General features: G+C 37.4%; 1 protein-coding gene across 1 annotated transcript in view; it reads right to left on the minus strand.

The window, feature by feature from the left end:
• Window positions 1–12,389: 12,389 nt before the first annotated feature.
• Window positions 12,390–21,580, minus strand: part of ADAM32 (ADAM metallopeptidase domain 32) — a 193,975-nt gene continuing 184,784 nt past the window's right edge. Inside the window, exons 21-24 of the mRNA XM_059909354.1 lie at window positions 19,593–19,631; window positions 15,908–15,946; window positions 13,830–13,868; window positions 12,390–13,040 (exon numbers count right to left, since the gene is read on the minus strand). Of these exons, the coding sequence (XP_059765337.1) occupies window positions 13,034–13,040; window positions 13,830–13,868; window positions 15,908–15,946; window positions 19,593–19,631 (124 nt within the window). The 3' untranslated portion in view covers window positions 12,390–13,033. The remainder of the gene's footprint in view (window positions 13,041–13,829; window positions 13,869–15,907; window positions 15,947–19,592; window positions 19,632–21,580) is intronic.

Genomic DNA, 21,580 nt, shown 5'->3' on the forward strand with positions numbered 1-21,580 from the left:
CATTGTACCTGAGCTTCAATATTGGAATAGCAGCAAACTTTCTGTTGGCCTATTTGGCCAAAGAAGACACAGAGAAGCTAGAAGAGCACAGGGATTTAATTGAATTTTGTGTGTTTAACAATTCCCTGAACCAAAAAGCCCAAGAAGAAGGTACTGTTACATCTGATTGGCTAAAAGAAAGCCTCGATTAAAAATCACCTTGTAGGGCTTCCCTGGTGGCGCAGTGGTTGAGAAACTGCCTGCCAATGCAGGGGACACGGGTTCGAGCCCTGGTCTGGGAAGATCCCACATACTGCGGAGCAATTAGGCCCGTGAGCCACAATTACTGAGCCTGCGCGTCTGGAGCCTGTGCTCCGCAACAAGAGAGGCTGCGATAATGAGAGGCCCGCGCACCGCGATGAGGAGTGGTCCCCGCTTGCCGCAACTAGAGAAAGCCCTCGCACAGAAACGAAGACCCAATACAGCCAAAAATAAATAAATAAATAAATAAATAAATAAACAAACAAACTCCAATCTCTTAAAAAAAAAAAAAATCACCTTGTAATTAAGTGGTAGTGTTCCCAATTATAGGATTCACAGAGGCCATCAGTGCTGTAACCTAATATGGCCAGGTTAAGGACTGTGGAACTCAACTGATTCAATCATTTGAAAGAGCATTGTGTGAAATATAAAATCCTGAGCATTCACACAGATGCACGTAACTATTCAATTGGATATTCCAGGACTTCTCCAAAGAAGTTAAAATTAAAACCATATATGTTGACTCGATTAAGGATTGTGAAGAAGCTACTTCCATAATATGTTAGTTAAATACTCAGATCCTATAAACAGAATTTTCTGTCACTGCTTAATTACAGAGAGAAATAATTAGAAAACTGATAGAAATGTAACAGGCCAAGATTCAAAAAGTCTACCTTAGACTTTCATCTTTTAAATCTATACTCGGACAGATTCTTACAGAAAGCATTTCTGGGATTAGAGAGACCAGCTGAAAACAGAATAGAAAGGATCCTGATCCTCTTTACAGCCTGCCCATAAGCATCCAAAAAAGCCCATGAAGCTCTTGGCCCTTGCTTGAACTTTTGAAAAGAAGACAAGATCTTGGATATTATGAAGTTAAAAGCTTACTAGATCTCCAGCGATCTGAAAACAATAAGCAAATGCTTCTATAATACTTATTACATTTAAGAAATTATCATGGCAGTCTTTGCCAGTTGAAAAGAATGCAGTCCTCCTCAGAGTGAATATTACAAATGTGCCAAGTTCCAAGATAAATTCTTCGTCACTGAAATTAAGGAAAATGGATTGACAATAATTTTCTCCTCTTCCTTAAAAACTGGTTAGTGTATTTACATATATGTTTGGTGGTTTCATTTTAAAACAAAATTGGATACCTAAGCTTCTGCACCCATTTCCAATGTGGGAAGGGGGGAAGTTTCCCCACACCAACAAGCAATGCTCTGACACCAGCTGGGTGTGCTACTATTCAACTCAATTCTAACACCATTTATGTGGAGATAGTGCCAGACCCCATAGATGAAGGGTTCAACCCCAAAGGACTGCCCCCTCCCCTCATACTTCAGATACCAATCCCAAATCCACGTTGTCACCTGTGCTTCTGACAAACCAGCTGTCAATTGGAGGTTCCCACGATGTCCTCCTTGAGTTTGCTACAGTGGCTCACAGAACTCAGAGATAACACATTACTTACTAGATTACCTATTTATTATGAAAGGACTTAACTCAGGAACAGCCAGCTAGAAAAGATGAATAGGGCAAGGTATGGGAAAAAGTCAAAAGCCATCTTGCCTTCTCCAAGTGCACCACTCTCATTGTATCTCCATGTGTTCACCAACCCAGAAGCTCTCTGAACCCCATCCTTTTGGGTTATTATGGAGGCTTCATTACATAAGCATAATTGATTAAATCATTGGTCACTGGTGATTCAACTCAATCTTCACCTCCTCTCCCCTCCCTGCAGGTGTGGGGGGCGGGTGGTATACATTCATTCAATCACATCTTCTTTATCCATTTATCCATTGATTGACACAATTTATTTCCATATCTTGCCTATTGTGAATAATGCTGCAATGAACATGGGAGGGCAGATATTTTTTCAAGATCCTGTTTCCCTTTTATATGGGTATATACCCAGAGGTAGGACGGATGGATCATATGGTAGTTCTATTTTTAATATTTTGAAGAAACTTAATACCATTTTCCATAGTGGCTGTACCAATTTACATTCTAACCAACAGTGCGCAAGTGTCCCCTTTTCTCCACGTCTGTGCCAACACTTATCTCTTGTCTTTTTGATAATAGCCAATCTAACAGGTGTGAAGTCTCACTTTAGCTTCAATTTGCGTTCCCTGATTTGCGTTCACTGATGATTAGCTATGTTAAGCATCTTTCATATAGCTGTTGGCCATTTGGATGTCTTCTCTGGAAAAATGTCTCTTCAGGTCTTTGGCCAATTTTTTAATTGAGTTGTTTTTTTTTGGTATTGAGTTGTATGAGCTGTTTGTATATTTTGGATATTAACCCCTTATTAGTCATATCATTTGCAAATATTTTCTCCCATTCATTAGGCTGTCTTTTCATTTTGTTGATGGTTTCCTTTGCTGTGCAAAAGATTTAAGTTTAATTAGGTCCCATTTGTTTCTTTTTGCTTTTATTTCCTTTGCTTAAGGAGACAGACCCAAAAAAATATTGCTATGATTGATGTCAAGAGTGATCTGCCTATGTTTTTCTCTAGGAGTTTTATGGTTTCTGTTCTTATATTTAGATCTTTATGCCACCTTGAGGGTTGCTTTTTTTTTTTTTTTTTGTATATGGTGTAGAGAATGTTCTAATTTCATTCTTTTACATGTAGCTGTCTAGTTTTCCCAGCACCGCTTATTGTCTTTTCTCCATTGTATATTCTTGCCTCATTTGTTGTAGATTAATTGACCATAGTTGTGTGAGTTTATTTCTGGGCTTCCTATCCTGTTCCATTGAACTATATTTCCATTTTTGTGGCTGTACCATACTGTTTTGATTACTGTAGCTTTGTAATATAGTGTGAAGTCAGGGAGCCAGATTCTTGCAGCTCTGTTCTTTGTTCTCAAGATTATTTTGGCTGCTGGGGTCTTTTGTGTTCCCCTACAAATTTTTAAATTATTTGTTCTAGTTCTGTGAAAAATACCATTTTGTGTTTTGATAGGCATTGCATTGACTCTGTAGATTGATTGGTTAGTATGGTCATTTTAACAGCATTAATTCTTCCAATCCATGAACATGAACACAGTGTGTCTTTCCATCTGTTCGTGTTGTCTTCAGTTTCTTTCATCAGTGTCTTATAGTTTTCTGAGTACAGGTCTTTTACATCCTTAGGTAGATTTCTTCTAGGTATTTTATTCTTTTTGATGCAATGGTAAATGGGATTGTTTCCTTAATTTCTCTTTATGATAGATCATTTTTGGTATACAGAAATGCAACAGATTTCTGTATATTAATTTTGTATCCTGCAACTTTACTTAATTCATTGATGAGCTATAGTAGTTTTCTGGTGGTGTTTTTAGGGTTTTCTATGTATAGTATCGTGTCATCTGCAAACAGTGACAGTTTTACTTCTTCCTTTCCAATTTGGATTCCTTTTATTTCTTTTTCTCTTCTGATTACTGTGGCTAAAAATTCCAATACCACATTGAATAAAAGTGGCAAGAGTGGACATCCTTGTCTTACTCCTGATCTTAATGGAAATGCTTTCAGCTTTTCACAGTGAGTATGAAGTTAACTGTGGGCTTGTCATACATGACCTGTATTATGTTGAGGTATGTTCCTTCTATGCTTTTTGGAGAGTTTTTATTGTAAATGAATGTTGCATTTTGTCAAAAGCTTATTCTGCATCTCTTGTAATGATAGTACAGTTTTTATTCTTTGATTTATTAATGTGGTGTATCACAATTGTGAATATTGAAAAATCCTTGCATCCCTGGGATAAATCTCACTTGATCACGGTGTATGATTCTTTTAATGTATCGTTGGATTTGGTTTGCTAATATTTTGTTGAGAATTTCTGAGTCTATCTTCATCAGTGATATTGACCTATAATTTTCTTTTTTGTGATATCTTTGTCTGGTTTGGTGTCAGGGTGATGGTGGCCTCATAGAATGAGTTTGGGACTGTTCCTTCCTCTGCAATTTTTTGGAATAGTTTCAGAAAGGTAGGTGTTAACTCTTCTCTAAATATTTGGTAGAATTCACCTGTGAAACCATCTGGTCCTGGATTTTTGTTTGTTGGGAGCTTTTAAATTACAGATTCAATTTTATTACTGGCAATTGGTCTGTTCATATTTTCTATTTCTTCCTGGTTCAGTCTTGGGAGAGTGTACATTTCCCGACCTTGGAGAAATGGCCTTCTGTAGGAGATGTCCTCTTTGTCCCAGAAGCACACTCCTTTCTCGTCACCCAAGCTCTATGCTCTAGGGGTTCCCCGCTATGTGGGCTGCATGGGTCCTTCTGTTGTGGCAGGCTGATTATGTGGGTGGTCTGTTTGGCTTGGTTGGCCCCTGGTCCAGTTGGTTGTCAGGTCCTGCCTTGTGCAGAGGCTGTCAGCTGCTGGTTGGTGGGGACAGGTCACAAGGCAGCTGACTGCAGAACCCCAGGGGGCCCCAGGGCTAGTGCTGGCTCACTGGTGGGTGAAGCCAGGTCCTGGGGTTAGTGCCAGTCTACTGGCAGGTAGAGCCAGATCCTGGAGTCTGGTTGCAGGGCCCAGGGATCCCAGAGCTAGTGTCGGATTCCTTGGGGTGAGGTTGGGGGTGTTGTTCCTGACACAGTTCAGTGTGGGGTCTGGAGTGTCCTGAAGCTTGTGTTGGCCTGCTAGTGGGCAGGGCTGGGGCCCAGCTAGTCCCAGGGCAGGGTCTGGCCTGCTTTTGGAGGGCTGGATCCCCCGTCTGTGGGATTGTGGTTTTCTTGCATCTAGTATCTGCCCTCTGGTGGGTGAGGCTGGTCCAGAGGCTAGAACAGGCTCTCTGCAGGGCAGGACCAGGGTCCAGGGGTTTCTGGGACTGGTACCTGCCCACTGGTTGGTGGAGCTGGGTCCTGGGCCCTCTGGTAGGAAAGGCCATGTCTAGAGGGAGCTGTGGGTTCAGGAGATCTTAAGGCAGCCTGTCTGCTAATGGGTAGAGCTATGCTCCCTTGCCCAATTAGTTGCTTGGCCTGAGGGATCCCAGCACTGGTGTCTACAGGCTGTCGGGTGGGCCAGATCTTGGCATTAATGAGATAGAGGGAGGATTCAACAATGGCACCTGCCAGCACCAGCATCTATGCGGTGGAAGGAGCCCCTGAGAATGGCTGCTGCCCGTGTCTATGTCCCCAGGATGAGCTGCAGCTGCCCCCTGCCTCTCTAGGAGACTCCAAGACCAGCAGGTAGGTTTGGCCCAGGCTTCTATCAAATTACTTCTTTTGACCTAAGTCCTGGTGCACAAAAGATTTTGTGTGAGCCTTTTAAAACTTTAAAAAAAAAATAAATTTATTTATTTAATCTATATCTATTTATTTATTTATTTTTGGCTGCGTCGGGTCTTCATTGCTGCACATGGGCTTTCTCTAGTTGCGGAGAGCAGGGGTCACTCTTCGTTGTGGTGTGCAGGCTTCTCACCACAGTGGCTTCTCTTGTTACGGATCACGGGCTCTAGGCATGCGGGCCTCAGTAGTTGCGGCATGTGGGCTCAGTAGTTGTGGCACACGGGCTTAGCTGCTCTGCGGCATGTGGGATCTTCCCAGAACAGGGCTCGAACCCATGTCCCCTGCATAGGCAGGCAGATTCTTAACCACTGCACCACCAGGGAAGTCCCCCCCTTTTTTTTAAAATGGGAAACATTAGTTCATTGGTAAAGGATTTTATTTCACCATAAAAATGCAAACTGGAATAAACACTGTCTCTCCTAAGGCAGGCATTACAGCTATTTTTAAGTATTTCTGAGCTTCACTTGGAGAAGCCAAGTTTGCAGCCTTAAATAGAGAGTGAAGTCTCTATTTCTGCCAGTCCTGTGGGACTCCCAAAATTAATCCCTGCTGGCTTTCAAAGCTAAATGCTCTGGGGGCTCGTCTTCCTGATGCTGGACCCCTGGGCTGGCAAGCCCGAAGTGGGGCTCAGAACTCTCATTCCTGTGGGAGAAACTCTGCAATATAATTGTTCTCCAGTTTGTGAGTCACCCACCCGGGGGTATGGGACTTGACTATATCGTGAGTCCACCCCTTCTACCTGTCTTGTTGTGGTTCATTCTTCATGTCTTTAGTTGTAGAAGATCTTTTCCGGTAGGTCCTGGTCTTTTTCATCGATAATTATTCTGCAGATAGTTGCAATTTTGGTGTGCTCGTGAGAGGAGGTGAAAGAACTCAGGGTCTTTCTACTCTGCCATCTTATAATATTTTTAAAATATTATGTTTTTGAGTTGTTTGAATTCTTTGTACATTTTGAATATTAACCCCTTAATCAGGTATATGATTTGCTAACATTTCCTCCCATTCCCTAAGTTATCTTTTTATTTAATTGTTTCTTTTGCTGTACAGAAGCTTTTTAGTTTGATGCAGTCCCACTTATTTATTTTTGTGTCATAAGCAAAAAATTGTTGCCAAGACCAACGTGAAGGAGATTTTCCCCTATGTTTTCTCCTGGGAGGTTTATAGTTTTAGGTCTTATATTTAATCCTTTAATCCATTTCATGTTAATTTTTATGAGTGGTATGAGACAGGGGTCCAATTTCATTGTTCTGCATGTGGTTATCCAGTTTTCCCAAAACCATTTATTGAAAAGACTATTCTTTCCCTATTGAGTATTCTTGGCTCCTTTGTCAAATATTATTGGACCATATGTACAAGGATTTATTTCTGAGCTCTAGATCTGTTCCATTGGTCTGTGTCTACTCTTATGCCTGTACTACACTGTTTGATTACTATAGCTTTGTCATATAGCTTGAAATCAGGAAGTGTGATATCTCCAGCTTTGTTCTTCTTTCTAGGGATTGCTTTGGTTACTTGTGGTCTTTTGTGGTTCCATACAAATTTTAGGATTGTTTTTTCTGTTCCTATGAAAAATGCCATTGGAATTTTGATAGAGATTGCATTGAATCTATAGATGGCTTTGGGTAGTATGGACATTTTAACAATATTAATTCTTCCAATCCATAGACATGGGAGATCTTTCCATTTATTCACGTCTTCTTCAATTGCTTTCATCAAAGTCTTATGATTTTCTTTGTGCAGATCTTTCACTTCCCTTAGTAAATTTATTCCTAATTATTTTATTGTTTTGATGTATTGTGAATGAGATTGTTTACTTCTTTCTCATATATGTCATTTTTAGTACATAGAAATGCAACTGATTTCTGTATGTTGATTTTATATCTTGCAACTTTGTTGGATTTGTTGATCAGTTCTTTGGTTGAGTCTTTAGAATTTTCTTGTATAAGATCATATCTACAAATAAAGACAACTTTACTTCTTCCTTTCTGATTTGGATGCCTTTTATTACTTCATATTTCCTGATTGTTCTAGCTAGGACTTCCAGTACTTAAGAGTGGTGAGAGTGGACACCTTTGTCTTGTTCCTGATCGCAGAGGAAACCCTTCAACCTTTCACTGTTGAGTATATTAGTCTTGTCATATATGGCTTTATTATGATGAGGTATGGTCCTTCTGTATATACAATTTGTTGGCTATTACCAAAAAGATAAAGAGAACAAGTATTACCCAGTATGTGTGTGGAGACATTGGAACTGTGGTACACTGTGGGAGAGAATATAAACTGGTACAGCCATTATGGAAAACAATATGGCAGTTCCTCAAAATTAAAAATAGAACACCATATGATCCAGCAATCCTATCTCTGGGCATATATCAGAAGTAAATGAAATCAATATCTCAAAGAGATATCTGCATAACCATGTTCTTTGCAGCATTGTTCACAATAGCCAAGACATGGAAACAACCTGTGTCCATAAAGGATGAATGGATAAAGAAAATGTGATATAATTACTCAGCCATGAAAAACATGGAAATCCTGTTATTTGTGACAACATGGATGAACCTAGAGGACATTTGCTCAGTGAGATAAGACACAGAAAGATAAATACTGTATAATCTCACTTATATGTGAAACCTAAAATATATAGAAGCAGAAAGTAGAGTGGTGGTTACCAGGGTTGGAGGGTGTGGGAAATGGGGAAGTGTTGGTCAAGAGGTACAAAGTTGCAGTTATGCTGGAGGAGTAAATCTAGAGATCTAATATACAACATGATGACCAAAGTTAGTAATTCTATAATAAAGACTGGAAATTTGCTAAGAGACTAGATTTCAGGTGCTCTCACCACCCAAAAATGATTGGTACCTATGTGAGGAGATGGATATGTTAGTTAGCTTGACTGTAGTAATAGTCAAGTGTATATGTATATCAAATCATCATGCTGTACATCTTAAATATATACAATTTTTATTTTAAAAAAGAAAATATAAAGCAGGAAATTCTGGAAGCAAGAGAAAGGCTGAGATCCAAAATTTGAGAATAAACTCATCTAAATCCCTGGCTGACCACTAAACTAGGTATGTATGCAAAAGACCCCAGGAAGCCTGGCAAAAAAAGCAAACAGAAGGATGGGGGTTGAAGATGGTTATTTTGAGACTTTAGTCTGCCATCTTCTCAGTCTGTGGGCTTTCCGAATAAAGTCATATTCCTTGCCTCAAAAAACAAAACAAAACAAAACAAAAAAAGGCAAACAAAAAAGAAGAAAGATGGGGGTCTACTCTTAAAAAGGGCAGAACTGCTCTTGGTGGGATATGTGAGTGTTCTGCACTTTTGACTGAATTTACTCCCCAGCCTTCAAACAGGCTCAGGTGGCAGAAAGTAGGAGCTTTCTGGCTTGAGGTTTCAAAGGTCAAAACTTGGGGCTCTCAAAGAAACTGGAAATTAAAGGAGAAGGGAACTCTGAAAGCTATGGATCTGCAGAGAGCTTAAAGCCCTCATATACATGATGTCGTGTATATGAAATACTGTGAAAGGCAAGACTGTATTGACAGAAAGAGATCATTGGTTGCCTTGGGACTGAAGGTGGAGGAAGGACTGACTGCAAACAAGAACAAAGGAATTTCTGTGGAGGGATGGAAACATGCTATTTGTTGGATGTAGTGGTGATCACATGACAGAATAATTAGCCAACATACATCCATCCGTACATAAAAAACACTCCAGAGAAACTCTTGCAAAGAACTATCAGGAACATGTACAAGGCTGTCAGCAGTATCATCTGTGACAGTGGGAGCTGTAAGCAACTTACTTATTAATCATTAAAGAAAATGGAGAAAAATTTTAATAGACGTACAATATGAAATACTGTGTAGCAGTTTGAATGAAATATTTTATAAATATATATTTATAAATATTATAAATAATGCATTTTATATTAATATGTATATATCCATGTGAATTAAATATTACAAACATCAGTATTGATTGAAAATAGTAAAAAAGAATGCATCAAATATGTAGGACATTATCATGATAAAAACACATACCAAACAACAGATATCCAAGGGCATGTATCAAGCACACTAAAATGGGGGTATTTGATTTGGCAGATCAGAACTTTAAAATAACTATTATAAACATGTTACAGAATGTGAAGAACAAAATAGACAAAAAGGATTTAAAATCAATAATTTCAACAGAAGAAGGGAAACTAAAAGAAGAACCAAATGGAAATTCTAAGACTTAAAAAAACCATTGGATGAGCTTACAGCAGATTGGACACAGCAGAAGAAGGAATCAGTGAGCTTAAGATAGGGCATCAGAAATTATCCAAACTGAATTAAAATAGGAAAAACAATTTAAAAATCAAAACAGAACTTCAGAGAATTATGAGACAGTATCTAATAATCAGGAAAATGTGTAACTGGAGTTCCCTAAGGGAAAAAACGAGAATGGGTCAAAAGAAAGATCTGAAGACATACTTAATGGGTGAGAATTTTCCAAAACTGTGGAAAGACATTAAGTAATAGATCCAAGAAGTTACTTGAATACAAATTAGGGTAAATTCAAAGGAAAACACCCTTAAGCATATCATGATCAAACTTCCAAAAACCAAAGATATGGAAAAATATCTTAGGAGTGCCTGGGTGTGTGAGGAGACACATTACAATCCAGTATACCAAAAATAATAATAACTGAATTCTCATCAAAAATAATGAAATCCAGAAGATAACAGATTAAATACTGCTGAAAGGGAAAAAATGGCAATTTAGAATTCTGTGTGCAATAATTGTATCTCACTGAAAAGAAAATAAAAAAACTTTTCAAGCAGAAAAAAAAAAGATGAAAGAAATTGTCACCATCAGAAACACATTGTAATACTAGAGAAAGTTATCCAAGCTGAGGGAAGTGATCCCATATGAAAGCACAAATTATAAGAAGAAATGAAGAGCAACAGAAAGGGTAAACATGTGGGTAAATATAAAAAGCCATTTAAAAATTTTGAAAACACTACTGACTGCTTCAGGTGAAAATAACAGCAATGTATAAATGGAATTTATAAAATATATAGAATTAAATGTAGTAGCACCAAGGGCAGGAGGAGGGAACAGGAACCATGCTGTTGTAAAGTTCTTTTGTTGTTTGTTAAGTAGGAAAATACTAATTCAAGGTAGACTGTGATGAATTAAGGATACACATTGTAACCTCTGGAAGAGCTACCAAAAAATGTTAATAATATAAAAAAGGATAGCTAAAAACCACAGAAAAGAAAAAGTAGACTATTGCTCAATTAACCTAAAAGAAAAACAGAGGGGAAAAAAAAAACCCCAAAAAACAAAGAAATGTGGGACAAATAGAGAACATGTAACAAAATGATAGACTTTTAAAAACCAACAGTATCAGAAATTATATTAAATGTAAATCATTTTAACACTCCAATTTAAAAACACTGTCTGGCCATAAAAAGAAACAAAACTGAGTTATTTGTAGTGAGGTGGATGGACCTAGAGTCTGTCATACAGAGTGAAGTAAGTCAGAAAGAGAAAAACAAATACCGTATGCTAACACATATATATGGAATCTAAAAAAAAAAAAAAGGTTCTGAAGAACTAGGGGCAGGATAGGAATAAAGACGCAGAGGTAGACAATGGACTTGAGGACACGGGGAGGGTAAGGTGGGACGAAGTGAGCGAGTGGCATGGACATATATACACTACCAAATGTAAAATAGGTAGCTAGTGGGAAGCAGCCGCATAGCACAGGGAGATCAGCTCGGTGCTTTGTGTCCACCTAGAGGGGTGGGATAGGGAGGGTGGGAGGGAGACGCAAGAGGGAGGAGATATGAGGATATATGTATACGTAAAGCTGATTCACCTTATCATACAGCAGAAACTAACACACCATTGTAAAGCAATTATACTCCAATAAAGATGTTAAAAAAATAAAAACACATGAAATAAATACATGAAACACAAATAATATACCTAAAACAAATGACATATCAACAAAAATAATTGGCAACTTTAACACACCTCCCTCAGGAAATGATAGAATAAGGGGAAAAAATTAAGAAGATTTTAAAAACAGTGTTAATAAGCCTAACTTGACATTTATATATTTGACAACTACAAAATGCACATTTTTAGTGCACATGGAACATTCACCAAAATAGACCATAGGGTGGATACAAGCAAAACAATAATTTCAAAGTATTCAAATTATGCAGGTATTTTCTCTGACCATGACTGAATTAACTAAAAATCAATAAGATTAAACTGAAAATATCCAAATATTTGGAAATGAAACAACACACTTCTAAGTAACCCATAATTCTGAGATCAAACTAAATATCAGAAAATATTTTGACCTGAATAATGAAAATACAACACATCAAAATTTGTGAAAAGAAGCTAAAGAGATTCATAGAGCAAATATATATCTTTAAATGAATTAGAAAAGGTTTAAAATCAAGGACCTAAACTTTCACCTCAAGAAGCTAGGAAACGAGCAAATTTAAAAAGGCATAGATCAATGAAACAGAAAACAGAGATGCAATAAAGTATCACCATGGCCAGGAACGAAGAGGGGACATACCTTCGGATCCTACAGACATTGAAAAGGATATTATGAACAACTTTATGTCAAAAGATTGACCGTAAATGAAATAAACTCCTTTAAAAATACAACTTGTGAAAAAAAATCACAAGAATAAATGGAAAATCTAAATAGTCCTTTATCTGTTAAAGAAATTGAATCCATAATTTAAAATCTTCCCACAAAGAAAACTCTAGCTTCATTGATGAATTTAGCCAAATATTTAATTGAAAAGCTGAACAATTTTATACACTCTTTGAGAAAATGGAAAATGAGAGATATTTTTCCTAACTCGATTTATCAATCTTCATACCAAACTCTCATAAGGGATTAATCTTTGCCCCGGAGACCGAAGCCCAAGCTCTCTGGGTCCTTCTGCCTTCTGGGATTCACCCTGCAGGTCACCCAGCCGAGGGGCAAGAGAAAGATGGTAAGCAGAGAGAGAGGCCTGGAAGGTAAAGCACAGTCCCCAGAAGGAGCACAGCTTCCCTGAGAAGCCCTGGTTCTGTGGTTGTGGGGAGGGTGAGGTGGTCAAATGACTGTATTAACTGAGATCTGCATGCAGCCAGCCAAGTCCAGTGAGAAGGACCCGGAGAGGGAACACAGTCCGCACCCAGGTCCTTTCCTGAGTGAGAGAAGTTGATGCAGATCCCCAGCATCTGGGGCCCCAGGCAGTAAATCCGAGTGGGTGGTGGAGAGAGCTGTGGAGAAGAGCTCAGGGAGTCAGTGGGAGCTGAGACTGACTATCTGCAGTCAAGGGCCCTGAAATGGCAAAACTGTGCCTCAGGGGTGGAGGAAGAAATAAAAACAGACGCTCCTGCAAATTGGTCCATCTTGGTTTATTGCTTCCTTCAGCTGTGACCAGGGGAGAACAGGCTGCATTTTCATTTCTCAGTGAGATCCCCAGTAATATCCATTGCCTTCTGAAGGAATTATTAGTTACTGTGGAAGAGAACAAAGACACATGTGCTTAGGTATTTAAGTATAACAAATAAATGACCTTCCACTGCAAAACATACAGTTGGCATACTGCCAAGTGAAAAATTCATATGGAAAAAAAAAAAGAATTCTAGGAAGAATTTTTACAATTTTGCTTGTGAAATTATTTAGCTGTGAGTAACTTATTTACTAGCAATTGTGATTTCTGGGAAACCATTGTATTTAATCAGAAGTACTTGCAAATGAGAAAATCTAATATTTTTTCCACATGCAATGAAATGTTCTTGAATATAACAAGTCAAATCTTTGTATGTTTTTAGAAATTTAAATACATATCAATTTTACTTTTTCCATATCTTGGAGCCAATCATTTTTTAATTTTTTCATATAGTAAACAGTGCTTTGGTTTGGGCACTTGGAAACTCATAGGCCTTAAGCATTTTGCCTACAGTGCCTACTGGATAAAGTGGCTTGATTATGAATTCATTTAAAAGACTAATTTACATATCATATACCTTATTAGAGTCAACTCTAATTCCATTCTGTCCACAAGAGCAAGTTCCCAACAAACTTAAGAGAATTTTACTAAACTGAGGAAAAAAGACTAAAAGTCTTTAAAAAATGATTTAAATACTCATTAATAACAAGATTAGTAAAGATTAAAACATTATTTTTGGTGCAGTACTTTATGAATTCATCTAACCAATAAATATTTAGGAATTAGTTGTGGATCATAAATTTCATTTTAATTTAAAGCAAGTTATTTTAAGAGATATTTCCTAATGTACTTGCCTACTGTTAAGTGTTTCACTGCTTTTCTGTGACTTGGAGCTAAATAAATAAGAAAATAATGCTTTTATCATGATACAATACAGTCTGACAAAGATATATTTTTATGGCAGTTTCTTCTTCTTTCTCTTCAAAATTGTGGTAAAAAAGAAATATCTGCCACATTTCTATTTTTATACTCATTATTACCAGAAGTCAAAATCAAATTCTTCAGCCTCTTTTCCTTTTTATATCCACAGATTTCTATTTCTGATCCCCCAACCAAAAGAATGAAAAAGAATACATTGAAGGCAAATTAATTGAGTTTAATTGACAAAGAAGATAATACAGGTAGTAAGATTAGGGAGAGAATTCAGTGATAAGAGTGGCATAATTTTACCCCTCCTATCCTTTCCCTACCTCTGCTATTTTATATCTTCAAAACTCATAGTAGATTTTTCCTACTATTCTGACCATGAAACTCCCCTATTTAATACAGTTAGTTCTCTCCAAACCAATAAAGGGATTTGTATACATAGATCTGTGAGTCTACTGGATATATATCCCATCGTATTTCTGGCTTAAAAAATTTTTTTTGTCGTGGTAGTGTTTACCCAAGGGGTTGGTTCTACTAACATCTCGCACTGGTTTTCAAAGTTTTTAAAACAGGGAAAAAAGGAAAATATAATGGGTGCTATAACAGTAAAGCAGAGCAACTACGTCTGCCTAGCTTATTAAATTTAAAAAAAAGAATAATCCAAGAATGCTTTTTTTGGTATATGCTAAACACAAGCTAGACTTATAGGTTAACACTCCAGATTACACTCTTCAAATGCAATATATATTGTCCTATGGATGATGACTATCCCTCAATCTTGAACCACTTCTAGAAGACGATGACTGTGCAAATGACATACTCTCTAATGAGAGATAATGTGAGGGGACAACTGGAGTAGTTATAACGTCAATTATGTGTGTATGTGAAGTTCAAGATGTATGTGATGTTCATTCACTACGCAAGTATTTATTGAGCATTTACTCTGCTAGGTGCTAACTACAAATTAGCTCGCAAAATACACGTGGCCATTTCAGGTAGCAATTTCAGAGTGTATCGCAAAGTAATGCTTTATTTAGGTAAACAGAAGTTTGGAAGTATTAGGGTGTTTGAGCACTATATCACAAATCCCTTGGTAATGGTGACAGAGTGGAGGTAATAAAGAAAATCAGCTTTTTCCTTCATCCTTCGTTTGGAGAAAATAATATCTATAAAAAGGTAATTATGTTAGGAAACATACAAAAACAACAGAATAAAGGATAGAGAAATGCCAATAGCTTCCCAAATGGAGGGGGTGACTTCATCAGGGATGACAGAAACTGTATAATGTGGTGGGGTGTAGCCTGAAAACTTAACCTGTGGGTATGAAGGATATTCTGGAATATCAGTGGATTGAATGTAACTAAAAGAAGACACTTTAAGGAAAAACGCCGGGCGGGACAAGAAAACTAAAACTCTACAAGGGAGAAAAGAAGATTAGCAAATCAGTATATATTAGATGACTTCAGAAGGATCACAAGGCCACATGGGAAACTGAAAACTCAGAGAACCCTTATTAACACAATTGAGGGCTGTGGGACTGAGGTGGGGAATGTGGAAAACGTAGAATTTTAGTGTGTTTATCATAACTGTCTCTTAGATAAACTCCTCCTGATTGGGGTGATAATTCACTCAATTGTTCATATTGAGTTTGTGGATATAAATGTAATCTAAACAAAAAAGTAATATTTCCCTTTGTATTTCATCATAAAACATGCAAAAATGCTCTATGAGTTAGTTTCACAAAATAATTATAAATATCTTGTCTCTCATTAGACAACTAGTTTTCCCCTATGTATCAAAAGAGTAGGCAAACAATAAAAATTTAATAAACTGAAGAAAAGACTGAGTTAATTAATACTCATTCCCAGAATGGAAAATATTAATAAGTTGCTTTTAGTGTAGTACTTTATCAATTGTGGCTGCTCAAAAAATATTAAACAATTTTTTGTTCATTCTTATTTTCAACATATACTTACTTATAAGAAACATTTCTTATGTCACTTACGTGCTGGTATTTGTTTGGGCACTACTTTCTGAACTCGATCTAAATAAAAATAAAAATGTCCAAAAGTTAATACTAAGAAACCTGCCGACTTTAAGAATGAAGATCAAGCCATTTCATACCAAAACTAACTCTTTTAACACCTGGGGCAGGAAAATAAGTAGCAATCTTATTTACCAAACACCAAGTGCAACACATAGTGCAAAATTTAAATCCTCCAGTGGGGAAACGTATCAAGACAGAGATGCATTTTTTTCTTTATCACCTCTAAGCACAGTACATAAGTTTGATTCTGAATGCCTAAATTTGGCCTTCCAGTTACAAGTTAGCTTTTTATTTGTTGACAAGTAAATTGCCACATTTTGCAAATTAACATTCACATTTACTTCTGGGCAAACTAGCAGACTTAACTGACAGAATAAGTTCCCCTTTCTATTCCACAAGGAAAGTTTCCCATTTCTACTCTGCAGAAAAGCTGAAGATAATAGCGCAAAAATTTAATACCGAACTGAGATTGACAGCCAGAAAAGGCTCTTTGTCAGTAAAAAAATGAAGAAACTAGAAATTCAGAGAGAAAACAGGAGCAAAAGCTGAATGACTACAAGGGACTCTGAATTACTTGTACCCTAAGGGATATGATTTTAATAACCCTAGCTTGGTAGGAGTTTAGGGTACAGATATTTAGATGTTAGAAAGCTAGAGTGAAGCCCAAGCCTGGTAGTCTTGAATGGAGTTAACAAAAGGTATGGCCACTGGGAATGCAATAGGCAAATTGTCTCAGCCATGTGGATGGAAAAGGATCACCTAGAGATGCAGGATCCCAGACCTCCACCATCTATAGAGGCAGGACCACAATTCCTCAATTTCATTACCCACAAATATGAACTAGCAAGCATAGAAAATATTAAAACATTCATGCCCCAAGACAGGGAAAGCTGAAACATTTCCCTCTTCCTAACGTATGCCTCTACAACTCGGGGTGTGCAGAGTTCCCATGAGAATAATCATTGCCCCTGAGGATGAGCTTACAAGTCTAAATTACAAACAACTGTGTGTTAAGTGCCCACAGGCACAGCACAGCAGAACAAAAAATTCACATATTGAGATGGATGGATAATATAAAAAACCTTTAATAGAAACGTTTAGGATCTCCACAGAGATTCAGTCAGAAGTAAGGCAAGAAAAGGATAGCTGTTAATAGAATGGGTGATTTGGAAACTAATATGAGGAAATCAGTGCCAGAGAGAGACATGAAAAAGCATAGCATATGAACAGCCCAGTTAACAACTATGGAGGATAAAGTGAGAAGACTCTCCCAAATATAGTCATTTCAGATGTAGAAAAGATAAAGAATGGAAAAGAGGCGATAATTAAAGAGATAATGACTGATTGTTTTCCCAGAATTAATGACCTGAATGCTGGTATCTAAAGACTATCTGGAATCCAGAGCAGCGTAAATAAAAACAAATTCTATCAGAACATATCATAATAAAATAACAAAACGTTCAGGACAAAGAGGAAATCTTAGAAGTCACTTAGAGTAAACACATTAATTGAAAGGGAATAAATAAGTCAATCAGACTGTCAACTGAGGTCTCATCAATGCCAGGAAATGTCACATTACAGCAACACAATACTTTAAAAGAGCTGTGGAAGGTTAACTCCCAACCACAAGTCTGTAACCATCTAAGTTGCCTTTCCAAGATGAGTGTGAAAAAGACATGTTCAGACATTTAACATCAAATGCTTATAATCACAGAAACTAAAGCTATAAGGGTTATACTTCAGGAAAAAGGAAATTGAAATCAAAATGAAAAAAAAAAAAACGGACTCAAGAATGAATAGTGGGAGTTCCCTGGCAGTCCAGTGGTTAGGACTCAGTGTTTTCACTGCTGCGGCCCAGGTTCAGTCCCTGGATGGGGATCTAAGATCCCGCAAGCCATGCAGTACGGCCAAAAAACTAAAATAAATAAATAAAATAAAATACAGGGTTAAATACCATTTTAAAAAAAGAATGAATAGTGACCAAAGCAATTGGTAAATATGTTGTTAAACCCTAGTAAGTATTCATTTAATATAAAATTATAATAATAATAACTGACAAATGGAGGGGGAGTTATGTAGGTGATCTAATATCCTTCTGTTGTTTAGAAGAAGACTGAAAATATTGAATTTTAGATATTTAAAAAATTAATTAGACCTAAAGTGGTACTAATATAACATATACTGGGATTCATCCCACCTCCCTGCCTTCTTTGACCTCAACAGTCTTTCCCACTGACTTTCTACCAGAAAAATATTCCAAAAATAAATGACCTGAAAACTATAGTGGATGTTATGTTAGTAAAATATAGCAGTAGAGTCAAGTGACATTCTTTAAATATAAATGAATAAAATTATCCTAAAAATGTTTCCCTGGTGTATACCAAGCCTGAAGGCTAGACCAGTGGATTAACGTTCCAAATTATACTACTCTAGTTGAAATGTGTATTTACCTATGGGTAATTCTATCATCCCTTACCCAATGTAGGTGAATTAATATTCTAGGAGAGATGAATTATGTTGACAAGGTTTCAGGATGAGAGATAATATAATAAGAGAGGGAGAAATGGGGGCAGTTATAACATTATAGATACATAGATGGGGGGGGTGTGTGTGTGTATTTGTCTATGTATCTTTGTGTTTGTGGATTTTTTTTTTGGCCTGGTTGCCTGTGTGTGGAAAAGATTAAGTAATCATGCATTCATTCAACAAATATTTATTGAGCACTTACCATAAACCAAGAACTCTGCTACATGCTGGCTATACAGTGCTATCCTCTACGATAACAGAGTATAATAAGACATACATCCAAGGTGAGGAAAAAGTAACTGTGTTTGAGGACCATAAGATAACTCCCTGATACTGAGAGGACATATAATGAAAATCAGTTTTTTTAGCTTGGTGAGAGTAACTCATGACTCCATAAGTGTCACTAAAAGGAGAAGATCATAATGTCAAAAGAGAGATAAAGGATAAGAAAAGCAAGCATTGTAATGGAAGAGGAAGACCTCTTCTGGAATAAAAGAAATTAAACAACCCTGTTGTACAGCCTAGACAGCTTACTCTGTAGATTTGGGTGTGTCTGCTAAGTGTACTTTGGAGGGACCTAGGTAGAATAACACCATCCAAAACTGTTGGATGTAGAAAACTAAACAATTATTGTATTATTATACAGACATATCCACCTTTCAGGAAATGGAAGGAGACCTAATTAAAACTGCTTTGTAATCCTGAAAGGCTATGGAACACACAGAATTGTTATTCCTTTACAATCTTTTTCTTCAGCAAATTTTCTCTATGTGACCAGGGTAAGCCCTCATTCAGTTGTTCATGAGCATACATATTGGACTTCTAGAGTCTCCAGTTAAAGAAGTAAACTTCCCCATTTATGAGTTAGCACCATAAACATTTCACCAATCATTTATTCCTTTGTTTCTCCAGAATAAACTCCCAACATACATTAACAAACTGAAGAAAAGAAGACATTGATTTATTTAGACAAATACTCACTACTTAAGTTGGCAAATACTAGAGGAATTTTTTTGTGTGTAGTACCTTATCAATTGTTTTACTTGTTGAATATCAATTTGTTCATCTTATTTTTTAACACATACTTATTTTAAGAAATCCTTTCTAATTTACTTACCTGACAGTATCTGTTTGGCTACTACTTTCTGATGTGGACCTAAAATGCAAGTGAAAATAATGCTTCTAAGTTAATACTTTAAAAAAAGTGTGCCTCCATAACAAATGAGTATCAGACCATTTTGTAACCTGTATTAACTCTTTTATACCACTAATCACCACTAATGCATCATTTCAAAAGATTACTAAGTTACAGTATGCAAATAAGTAACATTCTTATTTACCAATATACCATGTCCACAGAGAATATAAATGTCAAATTCTCAAATAGAGGAGAAAGAAAACAGACTTGTCACTTCCCAGCTCAGAATATATGCTTGATTTTGAATGCCTGATTCTGGGCTTTAGGTTCTAACCTAATGTTTTACCCACTAGTAAACAAATTACTGTAGGTGGTGATTTAAAACCCTCACTGACTTCTAAACAATCAGGCAGACTGGGCTGACAGGGTAATTTCCACCTCCTATTTGACACACAGAGAAATAGTGAAAAAAAATAACACAAAATGCTAATGAAAATTTAAGGGAAGGAAGTGACATTTCTAATGATAGTCTGAAAAAAAGAGAGGATATAGAAAGCACGAAAGGTAAATAGGAACTAAAGCTGAATGACCCTAGAGGTCGGGGAATCAGTTAGGGAGTGGAGCCCACCTGGAAAACTGGAGCTGACCACCTCCTCTAACCTTGGAAGCCATGAAAGGCCATACCACCCACTAAGTGGAGACAGTATTATCATGAGTCTTAGAGATGCTGCAGGGAGATTGCTTCAGAAGTATAGATGGAAAAGGATCACCTAGAGACACAGGAATCTTAGGTGCTTAAAATGCTTTAGGGATATGGATGGGAAAAAACATCACATACAGAAAGAGGAATCTTAAGCCTTTACTGTACAGGTTCAGGATACTAATTCATGTTTCCTATGAATTCTAGATCTCCATGTGTAACAAACACCTCAAAAGTTTATGACTGGGAGGGGAGTCTGGGGGAGAATGGATACATGTATATGTATGGCTGAGTCGCTTTGCTGTGCACCTGAACCTATCACAACACTGTTAATCGGCTATACTCCAATATAAAATTAAAAGCTCTTTTAAAAAGTTTATGACTTAGGAGAGTAAAACAAAATAATCTTGACAAGGAGGATTCTACAAAGCAGGATATGCAGAATTCTCATGAGACAATCATTGCTGCTTAACATGGCCTTACAATCAAATAAAAAAGCCAGTAAGAGGTAATGTCCACCTCTTACAGAGTAAACTAATGAATTCATACACTAACAATTATAGGTAACAGGAAAAACTTCAAATAAAAAGAATGTTTAGGATTTCCATAGAGATCAGTAAAGGAACAGAATTCATTAAACAAGTAATGACAGAATGAGACCGGCCAAGATGGCAGAATAAAGATATTGAGCTCACCTTCTCTCACACCAAAATCACAACTATTTGCAGAACAACCATAGATGAAAAAGACCAGAACCTACATGAAAAGATCTACAACTAAAGATATAAAGAAGGAACCACACGAAATGGGTAGGAGTGGCAGAGTCATAATATAGTCAAGACCCATACGTCCCGGATGGGTGATCCACAGTGGGAAAATAATTACAATTGCACAGGTCCTCCCCAAGGTGTGAGGTGCCCCACATCAGGATGCCCAGCCCAGGAGTCCTGTGCTGGGAAGATGAGTCCCCAGAACATTTGCTGAAGGCTAATGGGGTTCACTTTCGGGAGACCAGAGGGCTGTGGAAAATAGACTCCATTCTTAAAGGGCACACACAGAATCTCACACGCTCCAGGACACAGGGCAGAAGCGGTGAGTTGAATGGAGCCTGGGTCAGACCCACCTGCTGATCTTGGAGAGTCTCCCGGAGAGGCAGGAGGCACCGGAGTTCACCCTGGTGACACAGACACTGACCGTAGCCATTTTGGGGAGCTCGTTCTACCTCGTGGACACCAGTACTGGCAAGTACCATTCTGGAATCCTCTTT

This window comes from Balaenoptera ricei, chromosome 21, assembly GCF_028023285.1.
Source record: "Balaenoptera ricei isolate mBalRic1 chromosome 21, mBalRic1.hap2, whole genome shotgun sequence".
NCBI classification, from domain to species: Eukaryota; Metazoa; Chordata; class Mammalia; order Artiodactyla; family Balaenopteridae; genus Balaenoptera; species Balaenoptera ricei.